This window comes from Dromiciops gliroides, chromosome 3 (assembly GCF_019393635.1).
Source record: "Dromiciops gliroides isolate mDroGli1 chromosome 3, mDroGli1.pri, whole genome shotgun sequence".
Lineage (NCBI taxonomy): Eukaryota > Metazoa > Chordata > Mammalia > Microbiotheria > Microbiotheriidae > Dromiciops > Dromiciops gliroides.
Genome location: NC_057863.1, coordinates 64620573 through 64644133, shown reverse-complemented (window position 1 = coordinate 64644133; position 23561 = coordinate 64620573). Strand labels below are relative to the sequence as shown.

Genomic DNA, 23561 nt, shown 5'->3' with positions numbered 1-23561 from the left:
AAGGGTGTTCCGATTCTTCTTTCTTACATGGATATATTTTCATGATAAATAAAATCAGCCAATTTGTTCTTCTAGCTTTCCTCCTAATAAACACATGTGGATAGCTGTGTGAATGAACATGGATTAATGCCAATGTCCAAAATTCCACCAATGCTAGCATTAACTGGCTAATCTTAACATTAATGTGGCTAAACATCTAAAGCCAAATACATGTTAAATTTTAGGAAGACATATAAAAGTCTAGAACATTCTCCGAGTGAACACAATAAAGACTAGTCAATTGTTAGCTCTTTGAGCATAGGGATGACATCTTTTTAGATACAGTTAATGATCAGACTCTCCTTTTGTTCCTTACATGGCTCCAGACCTCAATAGCTAGCTAACATGGAGATTGAATTGAATTTGGGGGTAGCACAGTGGTTAGAGCATCAGCCCTGGAGTCAGGAGGACCTGAATTCAAATCCAGACTCAGATACTTACTAACTGTATGACTATGGGCAAGTGACTTAACCCTAATTGCCTCCAAAAAAAAAAAAAAGTGAATCGGGGGCAGCTAGGTGGTGCAGTGGATAAAGCACCAGCCCTGGATTCAGGAGGACCTGAGTTCAAATCCAGCCTCAGACACTTGACAACTTACTAGCTGTGTGACCCTGGTCAAGTCACTTAACCCTCATTGCCCCACCAAAACCAAACAAACAAACAAACAAACAAAAATGAATTGAGTCAAGACTTTAGCCTTCCAAATTATACCTATACATGTGGCTTCCTGGGTCAGACTTACTCTTCCTGGATCATCCTATAGGAAGATATTATCATCACCCTTCTTTAAGGTTTCCAAAATACTAAAGTATACATTAGTTGGGGTCCTTATAACAGCTGTAGACTCTTTGAGGTGGGTGCTATTATTATCCCCACTTTACAGATAAGGAATCTGAGGTGGAGGCATGCCCAGTGTCACCCAGCTATCGAATTATTCTACCCCAGAATCCCCAATCTTCCCAACTCCAACTCCAGCTCTATAGTCATTGCATTCCACTACCTTTCCTATCACAATTGGGTGTCACCGAAATATCTGCCCGTAAGTTCAGGAAACTGCTACTCAGAATGTCCCTGTGGCAGCACCATTGACTTCCCTCATGCCTAACTTCCATGGAGCAAAGAAAATAGGGTAGTGAGCTCAAAGAAAAAGTGGCTATAGAAACTCCATCGGCTTCACCTGCTATGCACACAGCTGCTTCAGATATGAGTTCACTTTCTACTCTGTACCATTTGTCTTCTTGAAGAGGAAAAGGGCTGTAATTTCACACTTAGCAGTCACCCCTCAAAAAAAAGTTACCCCTCTCCCTTTACTCTCTTTAGTTCCCTGGTTCCTATCTCTGAGTCTGTAGGGCAAGATTATGAGTACAGCTAGATGGGGGCCAGGAAGGATATTCATGTCTATAATGTTGAAATATTCATGTCGAATGCAATGCCAACTTTCTCATTTCTTCTCTCCCTCTTTCCACAGTACCCCTTTGCATTGGGACTAATGCTGGCCATCTTATTTTCGACCATGGTATCCCTCAGCCGGCTTTACACTGGCATGCACACAGTACTGGTAAGAATTTTTTCTCAAGTCCCATTGGAATAGTAGATTAGCTCACCATTGTTATTCAAGCTATATGTATTAGTAAATTTCTTTCCCAATTTAATTCATCTTTCCATCAGCCCTGTGCCAGGTTATTTAACAGGGTATACATAGCCATGGTAACTAATTCACCAGATAATGTTAACAGAGTACTATATTGTTATCATTTTCATTGGTACTTGAAAAGTGACTTTACTGATTTCCTTTTCTTTTCTTTTCTCTTTTTTTTTTTGGGGGGGGGGCTTCTTCATCATTTACTACTTATTAACTTACTCCCTGCCATAATACTCCCTTACTTCTCTCTCTCTCTCTCTTCCTCCCTCCCTCCCTCCCCCCCCCCCAAACACAAGAAACTCTATAAGAAATGAGTACAGCCAAGCAAAGCAAATCAATACCACCCAGGCCATGTCTGAAAAATACATGGGAAAAAATAACTTTAGAAGGGGATACAAGCCGGGTAATTTTGTTACTACTTTTACTTTTAAATTTAAATACATTAAAAAAACCTAATGATTCACTGTTTTATATGCACCCTCTTTTCATATGGAAATGTTCATATTTCTCCATGATCATTAAGTTGATAACCAAAAAAACTTAAGAAAAAAAAGGTTACTTTAAAAAATTAGTCAATGGCTAAATGTGTTATTTCCAACTGTGTGAAAAGTGAAAATCGCCATTATCAGATGTCATCAAAGGGGAAGAGAACTCTTATCTTTTTTTTTTAAACACAAAATAGATGGTAGGTTGTTCTATAATTGTTGAGTTTAATTGCTGACTAGTGCTGATTGTTTAGGGGGCATGGGGTGGGTGTTGGGAGAAGAGAAATACATGCCCTTTGGGCATAATTCCAAATTGGCTCTCCAGATCTCTTTCTGTCAGTTGTACAGTATTATTACTGTGTTAAATGATGTGTGTATGCATAGAAGCTGCAGTGCTCAGTGGATTCTGGAGGAAAGGGGTCTGTCCAAAGCTGTTAAAGCAAGAACCAAGCAGGGGTAGGCATAGAACAGAAGAAAAGTGACTTGAGGACACATTGGGGTGCTTCAGATGAGACAGGCCAAGGATCTTGGCAAATTCAAAACACAAGGAAGAGGTTTTATGTTCTTTCTTTCTGTGGCTGCCAAACTTAACTTTGAGGGAATCAATAAGAGATGTTGAAACAACTGGAGTCATTTCTGGGGTGAGGGTAGCTCCGGTCATGGGAATATTGCCTCCCCAGCACCAGGTCCCAGCATTCAAGACACTGCAGAGTCTCCTTCCTTTCTTCCCAGTCAGCCCCATCCCACTCTGAGCTAAACAGGAAGTGGTAGAATCCAGGGGGAAATTGGCAGGGAGCAAATTCTTAATTTGCTACACTGCTGCTTTGGAGGGTAAAGAGGCTGCCCCTAAATGTGTTTATAGACTTAAATGTGGAATTAAGTAGAGTCCCTTGAGTTTGTTGGCATTTTTTTTTTTTTTGCATTTTTGGAGGGGAACTATTTTGACCATCATTGGGTTTTAATTAAAAAACATCTTGTGAATTCAGGTTAAAATTTAACATTAAAGTACATATGAGAACAGTAGAGGCTATGGGTCTGAATTGAAAGTGCATATAAAAACCAATTCAATGTATTTTCCATAATGGGATGGTTTCCTGGAGGGCAGAAATATTGAACTTCTCCCTTGGCCTTAGTATACCTACTCTGAGGAACAACAGTCTTGGAGAAAGTCTTAGAAGTAGGAGTTAGGGTGAGGGTCTGGCACCCTCAAAATGAGGGTAAGGGCCTGATTTTCTTCCATTCAACCTTGTTCCCACCAACTTTAGGCCCTAGGCTCAGCTGAGACGCAATGATAAAGGACCAGAACCCAGACTATTGTGATAATGAGTGAAGTATATCTTAGAACAGCAGAAGAGGAAGAGAATTAATTGGAACAATGGTTGAAAGATTTAAGTCTGGGGCTTTTCAGTAGGAGAGAATCAGATTTTAGCCTATTATGTTTCTGTTGGTGATAGGATCCAAAGGGAGCTGACCTTGGACTCATGGGACCTGAGTTTGAATCTTGGGTCTGCCATTTTCTACCTGCTGTGATATTGGGCAATTAACCTCCCGATTTCCTGATCTGTAAAATGAGGGAGTTGAACTTGATAGCCTCTGGGGTCTCTTCTAGCTCTAGCCCTGTGATCCTCTGAATTAAAAAAAAAAATTAAGGTGCTAATTGTCTAAATTATAGTCCTCTCCCTTCCACTTCCACCAAGGTAGGTTGTACTGGAACACCTGACGCTGACTAGGCACATGTGAGACCACATCCCAAGGTATGTTTCCTGAAAGTATAATAGTAGAAAGAACCTTAGATTTGGAGTCAGAACAATAATAATACCTAGCATTTGTATAGCACTTTAAGGTTGACAAAGCACTTTACATGTTAATTCATTTGATCTTACAACCCTGAAAGATAGTTGCTTTCATTATCATCCTCATTTTTTGGATGAGGAAACTGAGGCACAGAGCGGTTAAGTGATTTGCCTATGGTCACATACCTACTAAGTGTCTGAGGCAGGATTCAAACTCAGATCTTCTGAACTCCAAGTTTAGTTGCCTTTGAATTGCACCACAATAGGCGGTAATTTGACTCCATTCTGCTAAACAGCCCCAGATTCAAATCTTTGAATCCTCTTGCAATTCTACTTCCTTTCTGCTACAATAAGATATCATCACTCATCATCACGATAATCTGGTTTCTGATCCTTTATCTGTCCAATCTGTTACCCCATATCATCAAGTCAGAAGGACTGAGTTTCAAGCTCCAACTTCAAGACTTTTGAGCTATGTCCCTCAGTTTCTTCATTTGTGAATGGATGCTTGTTCTGAGTAGCTTAAAGGGTTATTGGAAGGGAAGAATTTTATTATCCTACAGTTGCCATAGGAAGATAGGCATGCCCAGAGTAAATCTTGGTTTGCCCGGACACCATGGGGGAGCATTTCTATTGTCCCTTCCCCACGGTGCACAGTGAATGTTCCTCTAGTCACACCTGGCTCGTGCTTTATGCATGCCTAGAGAGAGAGATGGGAGTTGTTATTAGGGGCATGACACTAACAGCCTTTAGAAAACAGGCTGACAGGAAAGTCTTATATGAACCGATGCAAAGTGAAGTGAGAAGAACCAGGAGAACATTAAACACAGTAACAGCCATATTGAAATGATGGATTAATTGTGAAAGACTTAGCTACTCTGATCAAGAGAATGATCCAAGGGACAGCTAGGTGGTGCAGCGGATAAAGCACTGGCCCTGGATTCAGGAGTACCTGAGTTCAAATCCGGCCTCAGACACTTAACACTTACTAGCTGTGTGACCCTGGGCAAGTCACTTAACCCCAATTGCCTCACTAAAAAAAAAAAAAAAAAAGAGAGAGAGATGCGAGCAGAGCAGCTAGGTAGTGCAGTAGATAGAGCACCGGCCCTGGATTCAGGAGGACCTGAGTTCAAATCCAGCCTCAGACACTTGACACTTACTAGCTGTGTGACCCTGGGCAAGTCACTTAACCCTTATTGCCCCACCAAAAACAAGCAAACAAACAAAAAAAGAGAATGATCCAAGACAATTCCTAAGGACTCCTGATAAAAAATGCTATCTACCTCCAGAGGGAGAACAGATGAACTCTGAATGCAGATTGAAGCATAGTTTTTTCACTTTCTTTTTTTTTCTTGCTTTTTTGTAATATAGCTAATATGGAAATATGGTTTTAAAAATTTCACATGTATAATTGATATCACATTTCTTGCCTTCTCAGTGGGTGGAAGAGGGGTGAGAGGGAGGGAGAAAATTTGGAACTCAAAAAAATTTTTAAAGGAATGTTAAAAATAAATAAATTAATCTCTTTACTAAAATAAATAAAAGGGATTTTTTAAAAAGACAAAATATGCCAGAGCTAGCAGGAACATCCTTATGGTTACTTCAGTTACAAATAGCTAGGTTTCCTAGCACATAGAGTATTGTATGTGGAATCAGCAAGATAAGTTCAAATCGTGCTTCGTGCTTCGGAAACTTAGCTGGGTGACCTGTGTTAAGGGCTAAAATTCTAGCTAAACTATCTAAAATATCTAATGAGTGGTCGCCAATAAATTATAAGCTTTAGCAAGAGTTAGACCTTTAAGCATTTATTAAGGAGAATAAGAATTTGGTAAAGAGAGAGAGAAATGCCTACATTCATCTATCTATTAAAGGGAGAGCACATTTCTAGCTCCGTTCTCCACCAGAGTCCAAAGGAAAGAGCGTGAGACAGAGCGCCAGTCTCTTCCTTCTTCCTCCCACTAGCAGCCGTCGCTTCCTGACGCCAAAGAAAAGACTCCTGGTCTTGCCCTCAAAGACCTTCACTTCATGTGGAGCTTTTCTACAGTAAATCTCCAGCAGGTGGCATCATTCCAATCGTTACACCTGGACTAGTCACTTAACCTCTGTCTGCCTCAGTTTCTTCATCTGCAAAGAATTGGGATAATATCATCTACCCCACGGGGCAGTTGTGAGACTCAAATGAGAAAACATGTATTTTCCAAACCTTAAAGCACTACAAATGGTGACTATTATGATAGCACTCCTGACAGTTTGCAAAGCACTTGTGAGGTAATTAGGTACTCTTATTATACATATTTTACAGATAAGGAAACTGAGGCTGACAGAGATTAAGTCCTCCTTAATTTTAGTGCCTTTTCTTTGAGATTATTTCCATTTTGTTCTATGTTTTTGTTGTTTTTGTTTCGGGGAAGGCAATTGGGGCTAAGTGACTTACCCAGGGTCACACAACTAGTAAGTGTCTGAGGCCAGATTTGAGTTCAGGTCCTCCTGACTCCAGGGCTGGTGTTCTATCTACCAGGCCACCTGGCTGCACACCCCCCCCAATCTTATTTGTATATAGTTATTTGCATGTTGTCTCCACCATTAAACTGTGAGTTCCTTGAGAGCTGCTATTGGTTTTGACCCTTTTTTCTAGCCCCAGAACTTAGCACAGTGCCTGTCCCTGTCACGTAATAGATACTTAACAAATGCTTAGTGACTAGCTTTGACCTTCCATGGGTCACATAGCTAGTGTCTGAGGCAGGATTTCAACTCAGGTCTTCCTGACTCTAAGTCCAGCACTCTATGCTCTGTATCACCTCCTTGACCATCGCATACAAAACTGCCTTAGATCCCCTCAGTATTTCCCAAGGCATTCACATAGCCAATGATCACATTTTGTAGGCCTTCAAACTGAGGCTGCACCCACTTATTAGCTGCTTTATAGTGGGGATTCATTTCGGATATGGGCTGGAGCAGATGGCTACTGAGGTGACTTCCAACTCAGAAATCTCAGGAAGTTGAAAGGGAGCCAGTGATACTATTTTTCTATTGCATCTTATCGGTGAATAATTGACATGAGACAGGGGAGTCATTGTCGATTAATTTTTCAACTTGAATTGGCTGAAACTCAGCCCTATTTTATGGAATGCCTTCCTTACTCTCTATAGGTAATTAGAATTATTTGGCTAGAGTATTTGCTGGTAAGTTATAGTATATAGCTATATGTATAGACACATGTGTGTACACATATACGTATGTGTGCAGACAGATATGCATGTACATGTATATTGTAGTGAATATACACATACACACATATATGTATGTCTTGGTTGGAACCAAAGAACATTGAAAAGTTTTCCAAGTACTCAACTATCTATAGATTACACAAAGCTCTATTCTAGCTCAGTGTAGCATTTTGATGTGTATATTTTTCCCCAAGATGTCTAAAACTACTCAGTCTAAGTTGCCAGTCACTGCTGATATGTTGAGGGAATGTGGAATGGGCAAGAGAGAGAGCAGAGGGCTTACTACATGCTACCCTATACTTAATTTCCATTTAACTTTTGAACTACTACTCTTATGAGGGTTGCCAAGATTTTTTTAAATTTGCGGTTCCTACCATAAATTACCATAGTATTATATCCACTACTTTTTTCCATGACCCTGGAGAGAAATGTGTTTTTCTTTCTGGTTGTTTCTACGTTATTGGGATTGCAATTAGTGCTTCCCACAAATACCAGTGACTATTTCTTAGGAAGCATATCATTGGGAGGAAAAAAAAAAAAAAGACCAGTTCTATAACTGTTATATCCCTTCACAGGCAGCTAGGCGGTGCAGTGCATAGAGCACTGTCCCTGAAGTTGGGAGGACCTGAACTCTAATCTCACCTCAGACACTTGCTATCTTTGTGACCCTGGGCAAGTCACTTGACACCAATGGCATTAAACATCCAGGGCCATCTCCAGTCCTCCTGATCTATATCTTGCCACTGGACCCAGATGGCTCTGGAGGAGAGAGTGAGATTAGTGACCTTGCACAGCCCTCCCTCACTTAAATCAAGTCATCACATCACCTCAATGCCATGGTCCTTTTCGGGAATGAAGGACAAACATCACATATCCCTTCCTAACACAAAATAAGAAGTGATGCAATAGAGCAGCCCCTTTTTCTGGCTAAAGGCAGACCATAGGGTACTTTAAGAGGCCAAGATCTAGGTCTAGTCCAGAGCAGGAGGCAGCAGAGATGGTGCCTGGCAGAGCTATGAGTGGAAGGTGATTGTGGTTACAGGCTGCCTGCCATCCACAACTTGGAGAAACCACTTTAGAGGTCAGTAATGAAGCATAGAGTCAAACTGAGCAATGAGGCAAGGACAGTGACCCATGGTCTATGACCAAGGAGAAGGTCAAAGTCAGAGAAACCATACAGGAGTCAGAGATCCCAAAGAGGGTTGAGCTAAGTAAGGGTCTGGCAAGTAGCCGGGAGACCAGAAACACACAAGGTATCCAAGACAGAAATTAACCAAAGTTGGCCTCAAACAGCGAGCTTCTTATGTTCTTCCAGCTATAGCTGGAACCAGGGACTGAGTTTCCAGGGTGTGCCCAACCCAGCCCTGAGATGAGAGAGCTCAAAGGTTACTTCATCGTAGCAACTTGCTACACCTGGCCGATTTTTACTTTTGACGGAGTGTTTACATTTAGTCTTTCAAGCATGCATTAAATGATTTTGCTTTTTAAAAGCAGGAGGGAGGAGAGGAAGGAGGCAGGGAGGGAAAGAATTTGGAACTCAAAACTTTAAATAAAAATGCTTATTTAAAAAACAAATAAGCAAAGACCTTCATAACCTTGTTCCCTCCTTCCTTCCCTCCCAGTCTCTTTACTCTTAGCTTCTCTCCAGGTTCTCAGCAATGGTGTGACGCTAGCATCCTTGCTGTTGTTTGCCCATACCCCTTCACCTCCTGACTCAAGAATTTTCACTGACTGTCCCTCACTTCCGGAATGCTCTTTCTCCTAGGGTCCTGTCTTCTGTCTGTTCCCTGGCTTCCTTCCAGGAAACCTTCTGCAAAAAGCCTTCCCCAGTCTTCCTTAATCTGAGTGCCCTCAATCTGAGATTATCCCAAATTTATCCTGTATATATCTTGTTTGTCCATAATTGCATATTGTCTTTTCCATGAGACTGTGAGCTCCTTGAAAACGAGGACTGTTTTGGTTTGGTTTGGTTTTTTGCCTTTCTGGGGTTGGGCACATATGATAAATGCTAGCTGATTGACTAGAGTTATAATCTAATTTCCCTTCAATTCCATTGATGTTTTGGTATAATGGGAGTGAAAGAGCATTTGGGAATTTATTCCCAGGGATAGATACCTAGAATTCAATGCTTTCTACTTCTTGGAATCTTTCCCAAGATTCCCTTGGGCAGGGTGAAAGACCATGGGAAGCTTTCATCTCATTCCTGGACTGGAGTCTTCATGGTTCAGATTCCACACACTTCACTTTAGGAACACACCTCTCTGGACCTAGGTTCTCTTTCTCTTTCTTGTCTCTGCCTTTCTGCTATGTTGTTGTTTTTTTTAACCTCTTGCCTTGTAGAGCAATCTCCCAGCACCCAAAGTCCACACCTGCTGATCTTACCATGATAGTGGCTCACACACAGCCCAGGTATGGGAAACATATGGATGACATGGTCCAGAGAACTTCTCCCAATGACCAAAGTTAACTCAAATCCAACCATTATGAGAACGGAAATCCCACAGATAGACCCTTTCCTTACGGCAGAGTGTTCCTGCTGGGCTCCTGGGCAGCCAGGTCAATAGATCTTGTTATTGGATACCTAACAGACAGATTGGCCAAAAGCATATCTCTCTGGAACTTCAATAAAGTGGGTTTTTTATTTTAAACTTAACTAATACCAAATAAAATTAGTATTTCCCTATAGATAGAAGAGAAAAAGAGAATTGTACATGAAACTATAGGTCTCAATTAAGTAGAGCTTTTTTGCCTTTTAAATTATAATAAATTCAATAGACTTTGTATTTCCTTTTGACCTTCCTTCTCTTCTATGCATTTAAAAAATGGCTCCTTTTTTCCTTCCTCCCTTCCTTTGGTCTTTTTTTTTTTTTAAGTGAGGCAATTGGGGTTAAGTGACTTGCCCAGGGTCACACAGCTAGTGAGTGTTAAGTGTCTGAGGCCAGATTTGAACTCAGGTACTCCTGACTCCAGGGCTGGTGCTCTATCCACTGCGCCATCTAGCTGCCCCACCTTTGTTCTTTCTCACTCTTTTCCCCTTCTTACTTTTTCTCTTCTCTCCTTCCCTCTTTTTCTCTTCTCTCCTTCCCTTCTTTATTTCCTCCTTTTCCCCCTCCTCTCCCTATTTCCTCCCTCCTTCCCTTTTTCCTTCTTTTCTTCCCTCATACCACCACTCTGTTCCCCCAATTAAAAAAAAAAAAGAAAAACATAACCCTTGAAACAAATATGCATAGTCAAACAAAAGAAATCCTGACATTGGCCATGCCCAGAAATTTATATTTCATTCTCCATCTTGAATTCATTAAGTCAAATGTATAACCCCCCATCACTACTCTAGATTGTAAACCCATTAAGGTTAAAGATTATTTTTTTCCTCTGCTTTTTCTAACCCATTCTTTTGCCACCAGCACCAAGTATATACTCTGTTCATAGCTAGCATTTAACAAGTGATTTTTAAAACCCTAGGTATAGAATAAAATTGCTAAAAATGATCAAACAAAATTAAGAAAGGAGGGAAGTTACCCATATTTCCCCACTTTTAACATCAAGAAAAATATTTCTGTTGGGGTAATTAAAGTTTTATTTGTAGTAATTCAAAGTCCCTTAAGATTTAATTGCATTTTAATGTACAAAGATTGCTTTTTCATATTGCTTTTAAAATATTGCTAATAATTTCTTGATCATCTCCAAATGAGTATTGTAAAGCCCTAAATACAGTGAATGGTTGGTACATGGAAGGTGCTTAATAAATGCCTGCCCCTTTTGCCCTGCTCCCAGACCCAGTCCTCTGTTTTTTCTCTCACTTTTTTCTTTGTATTCTGTTGAGTCAGGTTCTACATGACACCCCCACTAGTCTGCCAAATAGCCATCACCAAAGGAAACAAGGCACAGATTGTACATAGTTCTTTTTTTTTTAAAGCTTTGTTCTAAAAATGGGAAATAAAAAAAACCCATTTGATTTATTAAAGATCCTTAAGCCATGTTGAGCAGGCAGAGTACAAAGTACAAAGAAGTTCTTCAATATATAGTGAATATGAATGACATAATTGAGAACCTGGCTTTTTGTCATAAGAAGTGGTTGGGGAATCAGAAGTGATACATTTACCTTTTGGGAGAAAATGATCTGAGAGCTCCCTGGTACTCTGCTTTTCCTACCTCCACCCAGCACTCTGATAGAGTGGTGGCCATTGGGGGGGTCTGTTGAATGGTCAGACATGAAACTTTTCTTCTGATAAGGAGGTTAGAGAAGGATATCTTAAGAACCAAGAATCTGGGCAGCTAGGTGGCGCAGTGAATAGAGCACTAGCCCTGGATTCAGAAGTACCTGAGTTCAAATCCAACCTCAGACAGTTGACATTTACTAGCTGTGTGACCCTGGGCAAGTCACTTAAACCCAACTACCTCACCAAAAACAAACAAACAAAAAAACCCCAAGAATCATGAGAGCTTATAAAATGATATAGAGAAACAAAATTGTTATGGGGAAGAGGAGAGGTAGGTATAAAGAAGTGTTGTTGTTGTTGTTTTTAAAAGAAGTGTTTTAGAAAGGAAAGAGGACAGTTTAGGGCAGGGATTCTTAATCTCGGATCCAGAGAAGGAGCCTGTGAATAAATTCCAGAAGGTTCCTGACCTTAGATGGAGGAAAAAAATTAAATATTTATTTTCACTAACAGTTGGTTTCCTGTGCAATCCTAAGTATTTTATATTATTCATTTAAACTTTTATTCTGATATAGGGAACATAGGCTTCAATAATAGACCCTTGATAAGGGCTACATGACAACAAAAATGTTAAGAATCTCTGGCTGGGGGCAGCTAGGTGGCACAGTGGATAAAGCACTGGCCCGGGATTCAGGAGTACCTGAATTCAAATCCGGCCTCAGACACTTGATACTTACTAGCTGTGTGACCCTGGGCAAGTCATTTAACTCCCATTGCCCCGAAAAAAAAATAAAAATAAAAATAAATAAATAAATAAAAGAATAAATAAATAAATAAAAGAATCTCCGGCTTAGGGAATTAATTAGAACAGAGGAGTAATTCTGGTTTCCTTGGCTATAGGATCCATTAGGTTATTCATGTACCACATCAATATCTTGAAAAAGTCAGTTAAATAAGCATTTATTAAATATTTTCTGTACGCCATTATGTTGGATTTAGAAATCAGATCCTTCAGGACTTAGTTCATGTAATTCCCTCCATGAGGTCCTTTCTGATCCTACTCAATAGCAGTAGTCTCTTTTCTCTCCCAAAAATTACTTTGTATTTTCCATATATATATATATATATATATATATATTTACATTTATTTCTGTACATATTATTTCCCTCCGATGAAATGTAAGCTCCTTGACAAAAGTGACTGCTTAGTTTTTGCCTTTTTGCCCCCTTACCCAGCCCAGTGACCAGCATATATATCAGATGCTAAATACATACTGATCTTCATAACTATATCACTTGCTTCTGAACTATAAGGTTCAAAACACTTTTGTTGCTCAGTGTTTTTTCAGTCGTGCCTGACTTTTTTTTTTTTTTTTTAGGGAGGCAATTGGGGTTAAGTGACTTGCCCAGGGACACACAGCTAGTAAGTGTTAAGTGTCTGAGGCCGGATTTGAAATCAGGTCCTCCTGAATCCAGGGTCAGTGCTCCATCCACTGCGCCACCTAGGTGCCCCAAACTTTAATTTGGGGGGGGAGGGGCGCAGCGGAATGAGGGTTAAGTGACTTACCCAGGGTCACACAGCTAGTAAGTGTCAGGTATCTGAGGTCGGGTTTGAACTCAGGGTCTCCTGAATCCAGGGCCAGTACTTTATCCACTGCACCACCTATCTGCCCTTTGTGCCTGACTCTTCATGACCTTATTTGGGGTATTCTTGGCAAAGATACTAGAGTGGTTTGTCATTTCCTTCTCTAGCTCCAGCTACGGATGAAGAAACTGAAGCCCAGGGTCACACAGGTACTAAGTGTCTGAGATCAAACTTGAACTCAGGAAGATGAGTCTTCCCGACTCCAGGCCCAGCACTGTGTGCACTATAGTGCCACCTAGTGACTCCAAATAAAATAGATTATTTCTTTTTAATCTTGTTCCTAATGGTCTTCCTCATCACTCTTGGAAGCCATCCTTGGAAAGGAAAGGATGATTCCATTTTTTCACAGATGTATTGCAGTGAATCTATACCTAACTTAATTCTATTCTAATCTACATGTATGGAACCCAAGATACTGTTAAAGGAAAGTAGCTTCAACAAATACAAATGCAACAGTGTCATTGATTGGGTAGCATCAACAAAATCAGGAACCTGGACCAGGTGGCTCTCACACATCCAACACTCCATGCATCACTGAAAAACTCAGAGTTCTTGGGGCGGAATGTATGTTTATTGTGATCAATAATTTGTTTTCTCCCACACCTATCCAACCCTCCTATTTTCTTCCAGGCTCAGTGTTGTTATGATGTTCACTACCACTTAAGTCAGGGATTCTTTTTTTTTTTTGCAGGGCAATGGGGTTAAGTGACTTGCCCAGGGTCACACAGCTAGTAAGCGTCAAGTGTCTGAGGCCGGATTTGAACTCAGGTACTCCTGAATCCAGGGCCGGTGCTCTATCTACTGCACCACCTAGCTGCCCCTAAGTGAGAGATTCTTAACTTGGGGTCATTGGACAACTTTCTACAGGGTCTGTGGATAGATTTCTGGGAGTCAATCAACTTATATGGGGGGGATTATACTTCTACTTTCATTAATCTCTAACTGAAATTTAGCATTTCCTTCAATTATTTTTTTTTTTGCGGGGCAATGGGGGTTAAGTGACTTGCCCAGGGTCACACAGCTAGTAAGTGTTAAGTGTCTGAGGCCAGATTTGAACTCAGGTACTCCTGAATCCAGGGCCGGTGCTTTAACCACTGCACCATCTAGCTGCCCCTCCTTCAATTATTTTAAACTTATTATCTGAGTAGTAATCCATAGGTTTTGCTAGACTGCCAAATTTGATGAGCCCCTTTAAGGATAGAGTCTTCCCCAACTACTGTAAATAGTCTTTGGGAGTATGGTATTTGGGGACTTTAGATTACTCTGATGCATGTTATAACATTACAGTTAGGTTCTAGCAAGTGGGGAAGATTTTCCCAGGTGTCTGGATAATCAGCTCAAGCCAATAAAAATATTACTACAGAGACCAGAGGGAAGGCTCTGACACAAGATCCACATTCATAAAAGTGTTTTGACCAACAGGAAGAACCTTCATGTTAGAATTAGGGAAGGACTAATGGACCGGACTTGTAGAATAAGCTAAGCATTCTCAGTTGTGGCCAATACATGGATTTTCTTTGCAGGACCATACATATTCAAGGTTCTACTCTGGAAGGTAGACATGCGGGGATGATGGATTAGAGCAAGGCATCTTAAGTTGGGCCTGTAAACTTATTTTTAAAACTATTTTGACAACTATATTTCAATATGATTCATTCCCTTTGTAATCCTATGTATTTATGCCTTAATAAACGTTATTCCAACAAGGGATCCATGACACCAGCTTGCCAAAGGGGTCCCATGACAAAGAAAAGGTTTAGAAACTTTGGGTTAGAAGAAAGGGATAGATCTCTCCTCCCTCAAAAAAAAGTATGAATACAATTTTTTGTTTTTTGTTTTTTGTACACAGTGCATCACGCTTTAGTACACAATTGCAGAAGGGGGCAAAAAGAAATAGAGCAGTTTTATTATTACTGTGTTAAATGATGTGTGTATGCATATGCTATTTAAGAAACATGCATAAAAAGCAGTCCATGGTTTCTTATATGAGCATCTTTCTTGTTCTTTTTTGTATTAAGTATGTTGATTTAGTATATGATTTAAAAATTAAATCTTAAAGGAATTAATCTTTTTCTTTTTTTTTTCTTTTTCTTTTAATGAGGCAATTGGGGTTAAGTGACTTGCCCAGGGTCACACAGCTAGTAATTGTGAAGTGTCTGAGCCCAGATTTGAACTTAGGTCCTCCTGACTCCAGGGTCGGTACTATCCACTGCGCCACTTAGCTACCCCTCATCTCTGTTTTTCAACAGGAACAGCAAGAAGTGGTTGGTTTGGTTTTTCGTTTTTGTTTTTTTGTTTTTTTGTTTTTTTTCAGTTTTCCTGTTGATACTTAGAAACTGGGCTTAAAGTTTCATTTGCAATTCATTTCATATCTTTGTGTTGGTTTTCCTGTAAATTCTTCTTAGTGGTTAATTTGCTGATCTCTTTGCAAAACAAAAGTACAAACTGTGGTGAAATATTCTGAGTGAGGCTAATGTCAGAATCGAGTGTAGTTGTTGCCCATGGTCCATCAGCAGTATCATCCTAGGACTGCAGTGAAAGCTTAAGGCTTCTCTCTAAAACAATTAAAACACTGTATTTCGTGGAGTGAAAAATAATGTGGAGCGGCCCCCAGAGCTTGGATTCCAGGATGTCACAAAACCTTCAACTCATCCAGCTAATTACAAGTATCTCTAAAAATATAGATTATATTATTATGTAGTTATAAATGAAGCTTAGAATTGTAGATATATCATAACATTCTTTTTAAAAACATGTTAGTTGATATCTTTTGTTCTTATATCACCTATATTTCCCAGAATTCCCCTCCTTCTTCCAGATATCTTTTGCCAGCTACTATCCTTCCTTCTTTCTTTCTTTTTTTTTTTTAGTGAGGCAATTGGGGTTAAGTGACTTGCCCAGGGTCACACAGCCAGTAAGTGTTAAGTGTCTAGGGCTGGATTTGAACTCAGGTCCTCCTGACTCCAGGGCCAGTGCTTTATCTATTGCGCCATCTAGCTGCCCCCAGCTACTATCCTTCATAACAAAGAATAAAAGAATAGAACAATTCAGAAAATTAACCAAGATATCAAAATAGTCTGACATTATATAGTGTTCCAAACTGATAGACTTTCCTGTCACTTCTGCAAAAAAGCTGGATGCCTTCTCATATCTCTTCTTTGAAGCAAAGCTTGGCCATTATAGTTTCATAGCATTTAGTTTCAAATGTTCTGTTGTTGTTTTTTCCATTTCCATTGTTGGAGGCATTGTGTGTTGCTTCCCTGAATCTGCTTACTGCACTTCCCATTAGTTCACGTTTTTCTGTGCTTCTCCATATCCATCCTATTCACTGTATCTTAAAACGCAGTAACATTCTGTTACATTCACTTATCACAATTCACCAAGCAAATTGATGTCTACCATTCACTCTTTTTTTTTTTTTTTTTGGCAGGGCAATGAGGGTTAAGTGACTTGCCCAGGGTCACACAGCTAGTAAATGTCAAGTGTCTGAGGCTGGATTTGAACTCAGGTCCTCCAGAATCCAGGGCTGGTGCTTCATCCACTGCACCACCTAGCTGCTTCACTCTTACACCTCTAAGAATCAGGAGAAGGAATTCTTATTTTATAGATGAGGAAACTAAGACATAAGAGATAGCGACTGGCCAATAATCACTGAATTTTAGAGTTGGAAGGTCATATAATGCCACATGTTTATTTGAAACATTTTACTGAAGGGAACTGAGACCAGAAAAGGTCATGTGACTTGCTTAGAGTTATATAGCAAAACTGAGTTTAGCCCAGCAGTAGTCTTTCGACTATATGGCATTAGTAAGAAAAGGGAGCCATGGAAGTCTCTCCACTTCTAGTATGTTGCTAGATTGGCATGTCTCTGGAATAGCTATTAATAGGACATGATATTGGTATCTTTTCAAGAAGAGGGAAGCTTTGTGAATAATGAATATCAGCAACACTGTAAAAATGTGACTACAGCCAGGAATCACAGGGCTCCAAACAAAAAGTCCCGTTTCCTTCCAAGCTCTTTCCCCTCGTGTCCTATCTTTTTCACCTACCTGAAAATATCTACCAGACCAGCCCAGGCTGAACATTAAAGAAGATATATCATTATCACAGCTCTTTGTATTTTTTAAAGCTGATCCCTGAGATCTCACAGTCAGAAATTCCTGAAATTACCATCGAGAGAAAGAAGGAAAATTCAAGGATTCGGCATAATCAAGAATAACTGCAAACACTGCAAACTTATTCTCTACTAGCTTTTGTCATTCAAAGCATTTTTCACTTCATAGCCTTATTTTTTGGTCATTCAGAGATTAAGCTGAAGATTTACAAATTGAGTTTTAGAGGACCACCCTTCAGTCAGTCCAACTCCTCCCCCATTTTGAGTCTGACCTGGAAGAGGATTCTCACATGTCTATCCATTTTCCTTTATTAACATGAAGGTCACCTTTAGAGTTTACTGGATAATGCTGCTGCTGCTGCTACTCTTTGATACTCTTGCTGCTTCTCTGCTACCATCTGCTGGTCTTCAGATGCTTTATGGCCTCTTTACCCAAATGGTAAAGAGCATACCAGCTCATTAGATTGATAGCCCACAGTGGTTGTCTTTAGCTCTCTCATGATAGCCAACAAGAGGGAAATGGCTTTGGGCATTGTCTGTCTTTTAAACTGCTTTTCCTCCAATTTAATATTTACTGAGTGCTTTATATATATATATATGTATATATATATATATATATATATATATTATCTCATTTGACCCTCACGACAACTGTATGGGTAGATACTATTATTATCCCTGTTTTATGGATAAGGAAACTGAGGCAGAGATCAAATTATTTACCCAGGATCATATAGCTAAATAAGTATCAGAGGTGGGATCTGAACTCAGGTCTTCCTGACTCCAAGGCCAGCACTCTATCTTCTTTTTTTTTTTTTTTTTTTTTACAGTTTTTGTTTTTTAAGTGAGGCAATTGGGGTCAAGTGACTTGCCCAGGGTCACACAGCTAGTAAGTATTATGTGTCTGAGGCCGGATTTGAACTCAGGTACTCCTGACTCCAGAGCCAGTGCTCTATCCACTGCGCCACCTAGCTGCCCCCAGCACTCTATCTTCTACAGCACAATTCTAAGCAGCCATAAATGACAAAGGCAGAGATGAGCTTGCTTCAAGAAAACACAAATATTCTGTAAATATTGAAATGATATTCTCAAATTTAAGTGAGTAGAGGGGACTTTCAGCAAGAATAATCCAAAAGAATGACATAGCTGTGATTTCATTGCTTATGAATTATTCAGGAGTTTCTTAATCTAAATTTATAATCCTATTGACTTGTCAACATTCTGATTCAATAAAGTTATGACTTGTTAGTATTAATGAGAATTAGGGGTGAGGAAAACCTGTTGCTCAGACTTGTCAGACCCTGTTAGTGCTGAGTCAAACTGTAATCATTCCCAAATTGCTCCTTGCATAGGATCTTTTAGAGTATATGGTGAAGCCAAATTTATTTCGAGTATCTGTGATTTTTTTGGTGTGAATGCCCCCATCACTCATGATTGTAGTCACTCTGCTACTTGGTAGATAATCTGGGAGAGTTACCAAAGTCAAAATAATACACCATCCTGTAGCCATCCTGGTGATGGCCACCTCCCCTTGAAGCTGGTCTTTGGATGACAGACAGAATGTTGTTGAGCTCTTCTTGAAGGCTTTCCAGAAAGATCTATCAGAGCTCAAAGCACTGCAGGTTCTCTGCATGCTGCAACAATGAGTCATCAAAAGAGGGCTTTAGTGGAAGGCTTTGGTATTTACCTTCCAAATCATATGTAAAATTCTTATTGTTCCGTTCCTTGTTTGATGAGAATGTTAATTTGGTCCCATGCCATTTTCCCATTTGGCAAATCTGCACATTTTAGAGAGAGCTTGTAAAAGGTGTAGAGAGGTTAAAAGGTTAAAATGCCTTTTTTTTTTCTTTTTTGGTCAGAGAGAAATAGGACATGGGAACCCTTCAAGATTATTCTTTTTATGTAGTTTATACTTTAGGCTGTTGTGAGGGAAAAATCCATCCTCTTCTCAATAATTCTCAGGAACTCAGCAGTGAGGTGACAAAGGCTTTATTTTCTTCTCATGAGCAGGAGGTACCCTAGTGTGCAGCTAGTGGGTGCCCAGAAAGGGGGCTCGCAGGCCCTGTTTTATACCCTAGTCCCTAACGTGAATGGACCTTCCCCTTTTTCATCACTGGTCGGGGGTTACAATCTATGCGCAAAAACTAGCTAATTGGAATGCAGTATTCCCACCCCTCTTCCTTGTATGGGCAAGACTCAGGAGTGGACCTTATACTTCCTTATATGGACACAACTCTGGAGAGGACCTAATTGAGACCAGGGCTCCTTGAACCATGTGACCTTGCTAACCTGAGGGGGAGGAGGGGATCTGAGACCTTTGTCCTACAAACAGGTCAGGGGAGTATGACTGACTTGTTATATCCACATTGAGAGGAGACAACTACCCATTTCTCACAGCTGTATTCATAGGTTAATAAAGAATGAACCACCTCTAGTTAGAAGAAATATTTTCTATTTAAAATAGCAGAAACACAGTTTAAAGAGGCGCCTAGTAGGTCGTTGAGTTCAAAAGGTAGCTGAACAAAAATCTTTACAAAATACTGGATCAGTGGTCATTCTGGCTTTGCTTCAAGACTTCAGGTGAAGGAGAAGCCACTGTCTACTGGAGCAATCCTTCCCTCTTTCACAGGGTTCTAATCATTGACATGATGCTTAGCCTCTTTACAACCCACACCTTTGGTAACTAGTTCTGTTTTCTGGTACAAAATAAAAAACATTTTGAGTTCCAAATTCTTTGCCTTCCTTTATCCCCTTCCCATCATTGAGAAGGCAAGCAATTTGATATAGATTATACATATGGAGTCATGCAAGGCATATTTCCATATCAGTCATGTTGTGGAAGAAAATACAAAAAAAAAAATGAAAAAAAGTAAAACATAGTATGTTTTGATATACATTTCATACTCCACTAGCTCTTTCTCTGGAGGTAGATAGCATTTTTTATCATAAGGCCTTCAAAATTGTCTTGGATCTTTGTGTTGATGAAAATAGTTGAAAATCAACATTCACAGTTGATCACTGTACAATATTGCTGTTACTATGTATGGTATTCTAATTCTGCTCAGTTACTTTGTATCAGTTCATGTACACCTTTCCAGGTTTTGGGGCATAGTTCCAAATTGCTCTCCAGAATGGTTGGATTAGTTCACAACTCCACCAATAGTGCATGGGTGTCCTGGTTTTCCGATATCTCCTCCAACATTTGTCATTTTCTTTTTCTGTCATATTAATCAATCTGATAGTTGTGAGGTAGTACCTCAGAGTTGTTTTAATTTGCATTTTTCTAATCAATAGTGATTTATAAATTCGACTCAGTTCTCTATATATTTGGGAAATGAAGCCTTTATCAGAAAAAACTTGCTGTTTTTTTTTTCCTTTTTTGCTTTTCATCCAATATTGGCTGCATTGGCTTTGTTTCTGCCAAAAATGTGTAATTTAATGTAATCAAAATTATCCATTTTATATCCTGTAATGCTCTCTGCCTCTTGTTTGGTCATAAATTCTTCCCTTGTCTATTCATCTGACAGGGAAACTATTTTATGCTCCTTTAATTTGCCAATTTGCCATCTCTGTAGATGAACTAAGCCAGGTTGAGGGTAACCAACAGGCTTCAAAACCTGTTGGCGAATTGGGGGAATGTCTACCCCAAGCATGTGAGGACTTCTCCCAGACGAATGGTTGGATGAGAACAATTTGTTCCTAAGACCACGAAGGTGGCTGAAGGTCGCCAAGGTCATCTACTGTATCCCAGACCATACCCAGTCATCCTGACTTTTGTCCTGCCACTAGACTTCAATGACTCAAGAAGAGAGTGTGAGGCTGAGAGCTTCGTGCAACTTTGCCTCATCTAAATCCAATTCACTCATAAGTCAAGGCATTACTCATGATGACACTGGTCCTCTTCAAAAATGAAGAATGAACAGCAGAACAATGAAATGTCTCTTCCACATAACAGTTCTTCAAATAACTAAAATTAAGTATTGTGCCTCCCCTCTGTCTTTTCTTCTCCAGGCTTAACAATGTCCATTTCCTTCAACCAATCCTCAAATATCAAACTCAGTGCCCTTCACCACCCTAGTTGTCCTCCTCTGTATGTTCTCAAGATTATCAATGTCCTTCTTGAACCAGGGTACTCAGAATTGAACACACAATACCCCAAAGGAGAGGTAACAAGAACAGAGAGAATAGGATTATCAGTTTTCTGTCCTAGGAAGCTATGTCCTTCCTACTGAAGTCCAAGGTTGCATTAGCTTTTGGGGCAGTGTGCACACTGCTGTGTGCTCATTGAGTTTGTGGTCCACTCAGACCCCAAGATCTTATGAACAATTGCTATCTATTCATGCCTCCTCTATCTTACATTTCTAGAGTTGATATTTCATACCCAAGTATAAGACTTTATGTGTGTGCCTTTTGAATTGTATCTTATTAGATTTAGCTCAGTACTTCAAACTTGTCCTTTTTGGATATGATGACAATTGACAGTGTTAGCTATCCCACCCAACTTTATGTCATCTGCAAATTTGATGAAAGTATCATCTATGTCTTTATTCAAATCACTAATAAAAATGTTAGTCAGCATATGGCCAAGTACACCTCTCTGGGATACTCCACTAGAGACCTGTCATGTTGACTCTGGACTATGAACTGCTCTTTGAATCTGACTATCCAACCAATTCCAAATTCATTTGATAATATTATTGCCTAATCCATCTTTCCATCTTCTCTACAAGAAAAGAATGATATGCTTTATCAAAAGCTTAAGTAAAATCTAAGTAAATTAAACCCACAGCCTTATCTTTACCTACTAGTTTAGTAATCCTTTTAAAAAAAAGAAATGAGGTTAGTGTGGCATGACTTATTTTTTAATGAAACTCCATTGGCTTTTTGTAATTAATGACTGCTCTTTGGTCTGGCCATTCAACAAGCCCATATTCCTACATCTTTCCAAAAGAATAGTGTATGAAGGATTTGGTCAAGTGCCAGTTAAGTTATATTCACCAAATTTTTCTGATCTATTATAAAAAAGATAGTCAAAACCCTGTTAAAAATAGGAATTGAGGGGGCAGCTAGGTGGCACAGTGGATAAAGCACTGGCCCTGGATTCAGGAGGACCTGAGTTCAAATCCAGCCTCAGACACTTGATACTTACTAGCTATGTGGCCCTGGGCAAGTCACTTAACCCTCATTGCCCTACAAAAAAAAAAATTGGAATTGAATTGTTCTGACATGACCTGTTCTTGATGAAATTATGGAGATATTTTGTGATCATCATGTCCCTTTTGAAATGTTCACGTATTATCTCTTTCTTTTTTTTTAATTTTTAAAAATTTTTTAAATTTTTTTTAGTGAGGCAATTGGGGTTAAGTGACTTGCCCAGGGTCACACAGCTAGTAAGTGTTAAGTGTCTGAGGCCGGATTTGAACTCAAGTACTCCTGACTCCAGGGCTGTTACTCTATCCACTGCACCACCTAGCTGCCCCTATCTCTTTCTTTTTTAAATAAATAAATAAATAATTTTAGTTTTCAACATTTGTTTAGATAAGATTTCCAATTTCCAATTTTTCTCCCTCCTTCCCCTCCCTTGCCCCTCCCCTAGACAGCAAGTAATGTGATATAGGTTTTATATATATGTATATATATATATATATATATATATATATATAAAACATTAAACATATTTCTGCATTAGTCAGGTTATATGAGAAGAATCAGAGCAATAAAGGAAAACCTCAAAAAAGAAAAACATCATCACCAAAAACAAAAGAAATAGTATGGTTCAATCAGTGTCTATATTCCACAGTTCCTTTTTTTTTCTTCTGGATTTGGAGAGCCTTTTCCATCACGAGTCCTTTGGAACTTTCTTGTACCATTGGATTAGTAAGAAGAATCTAGTCTATCACAATTGGTCAACACACAATGTTGATGATACTATGCACAGTGTTCTCCTGGTTCTGCTCATCTCACTCTTCATCAGTCCATGCAAGTCCCTCCAGGTTTCTCTGAACTCCTCCTGCTCATTGTTTCTTACAGCACAGTAGTATTCCATTGCATGCATATACCACAACTTGTCCAGCCATTTCCCAATTGATGGGCATCCCCATAACTTCCAATTCCTTGCCACCACAAAAAGAGCAGCTACGAATATTTTTGTACATGTGGGTTCTTTTCCCTTTTCCATGATCTCCTTGGGAAAAAGACCCAAAAGTGGTATTGCTGGGTCAAAGGGTATGCGCAGCTTTATAGCCCTTTGGGCATAATTCCAAATTGGCTCTCCAGATCTCTTTCTTTTTAAAAATACATTCTAGACTTATTCCAAAAATGTAAGTCAAGTTCAGTAGTTGATAATACATCATACTTCGGGGGAGGGAAGGAGAAAGAAATTTGTTTTAAATAAAACACTGGTTAAATAGATTTCAAACTGGGTGAGAATCACCAATACATAGTGCAAATGGACCTCAT

The 23561-nt window shown here is 39.5% G+C and overlaps 1 protein-coding gene across 2 annotated transcripts in view; it reads left to right on the top strand.

The window, feature by feature from the left end:
* SGPP2 (sphingosine-1-phosphate phosphatase 2) overlaps window positions 1–23561 on the top strand; it is a 142251-nt gene that overhangs the window by 109455 nt on the left and 9235 nt on the right. For both annotated transcript variants that reach the window (XM_043992451.1, XM_043992452.1), the window contains exon 4: window positions 1508–1597. In XM_043992451.1, the coding sequence (XP_043848386.1) occupies window positions 1508–1597 (90 nt within the window). The remainder of the gene's footprint in view (window positions 1–1507; window positions 1598–23561) is intronic.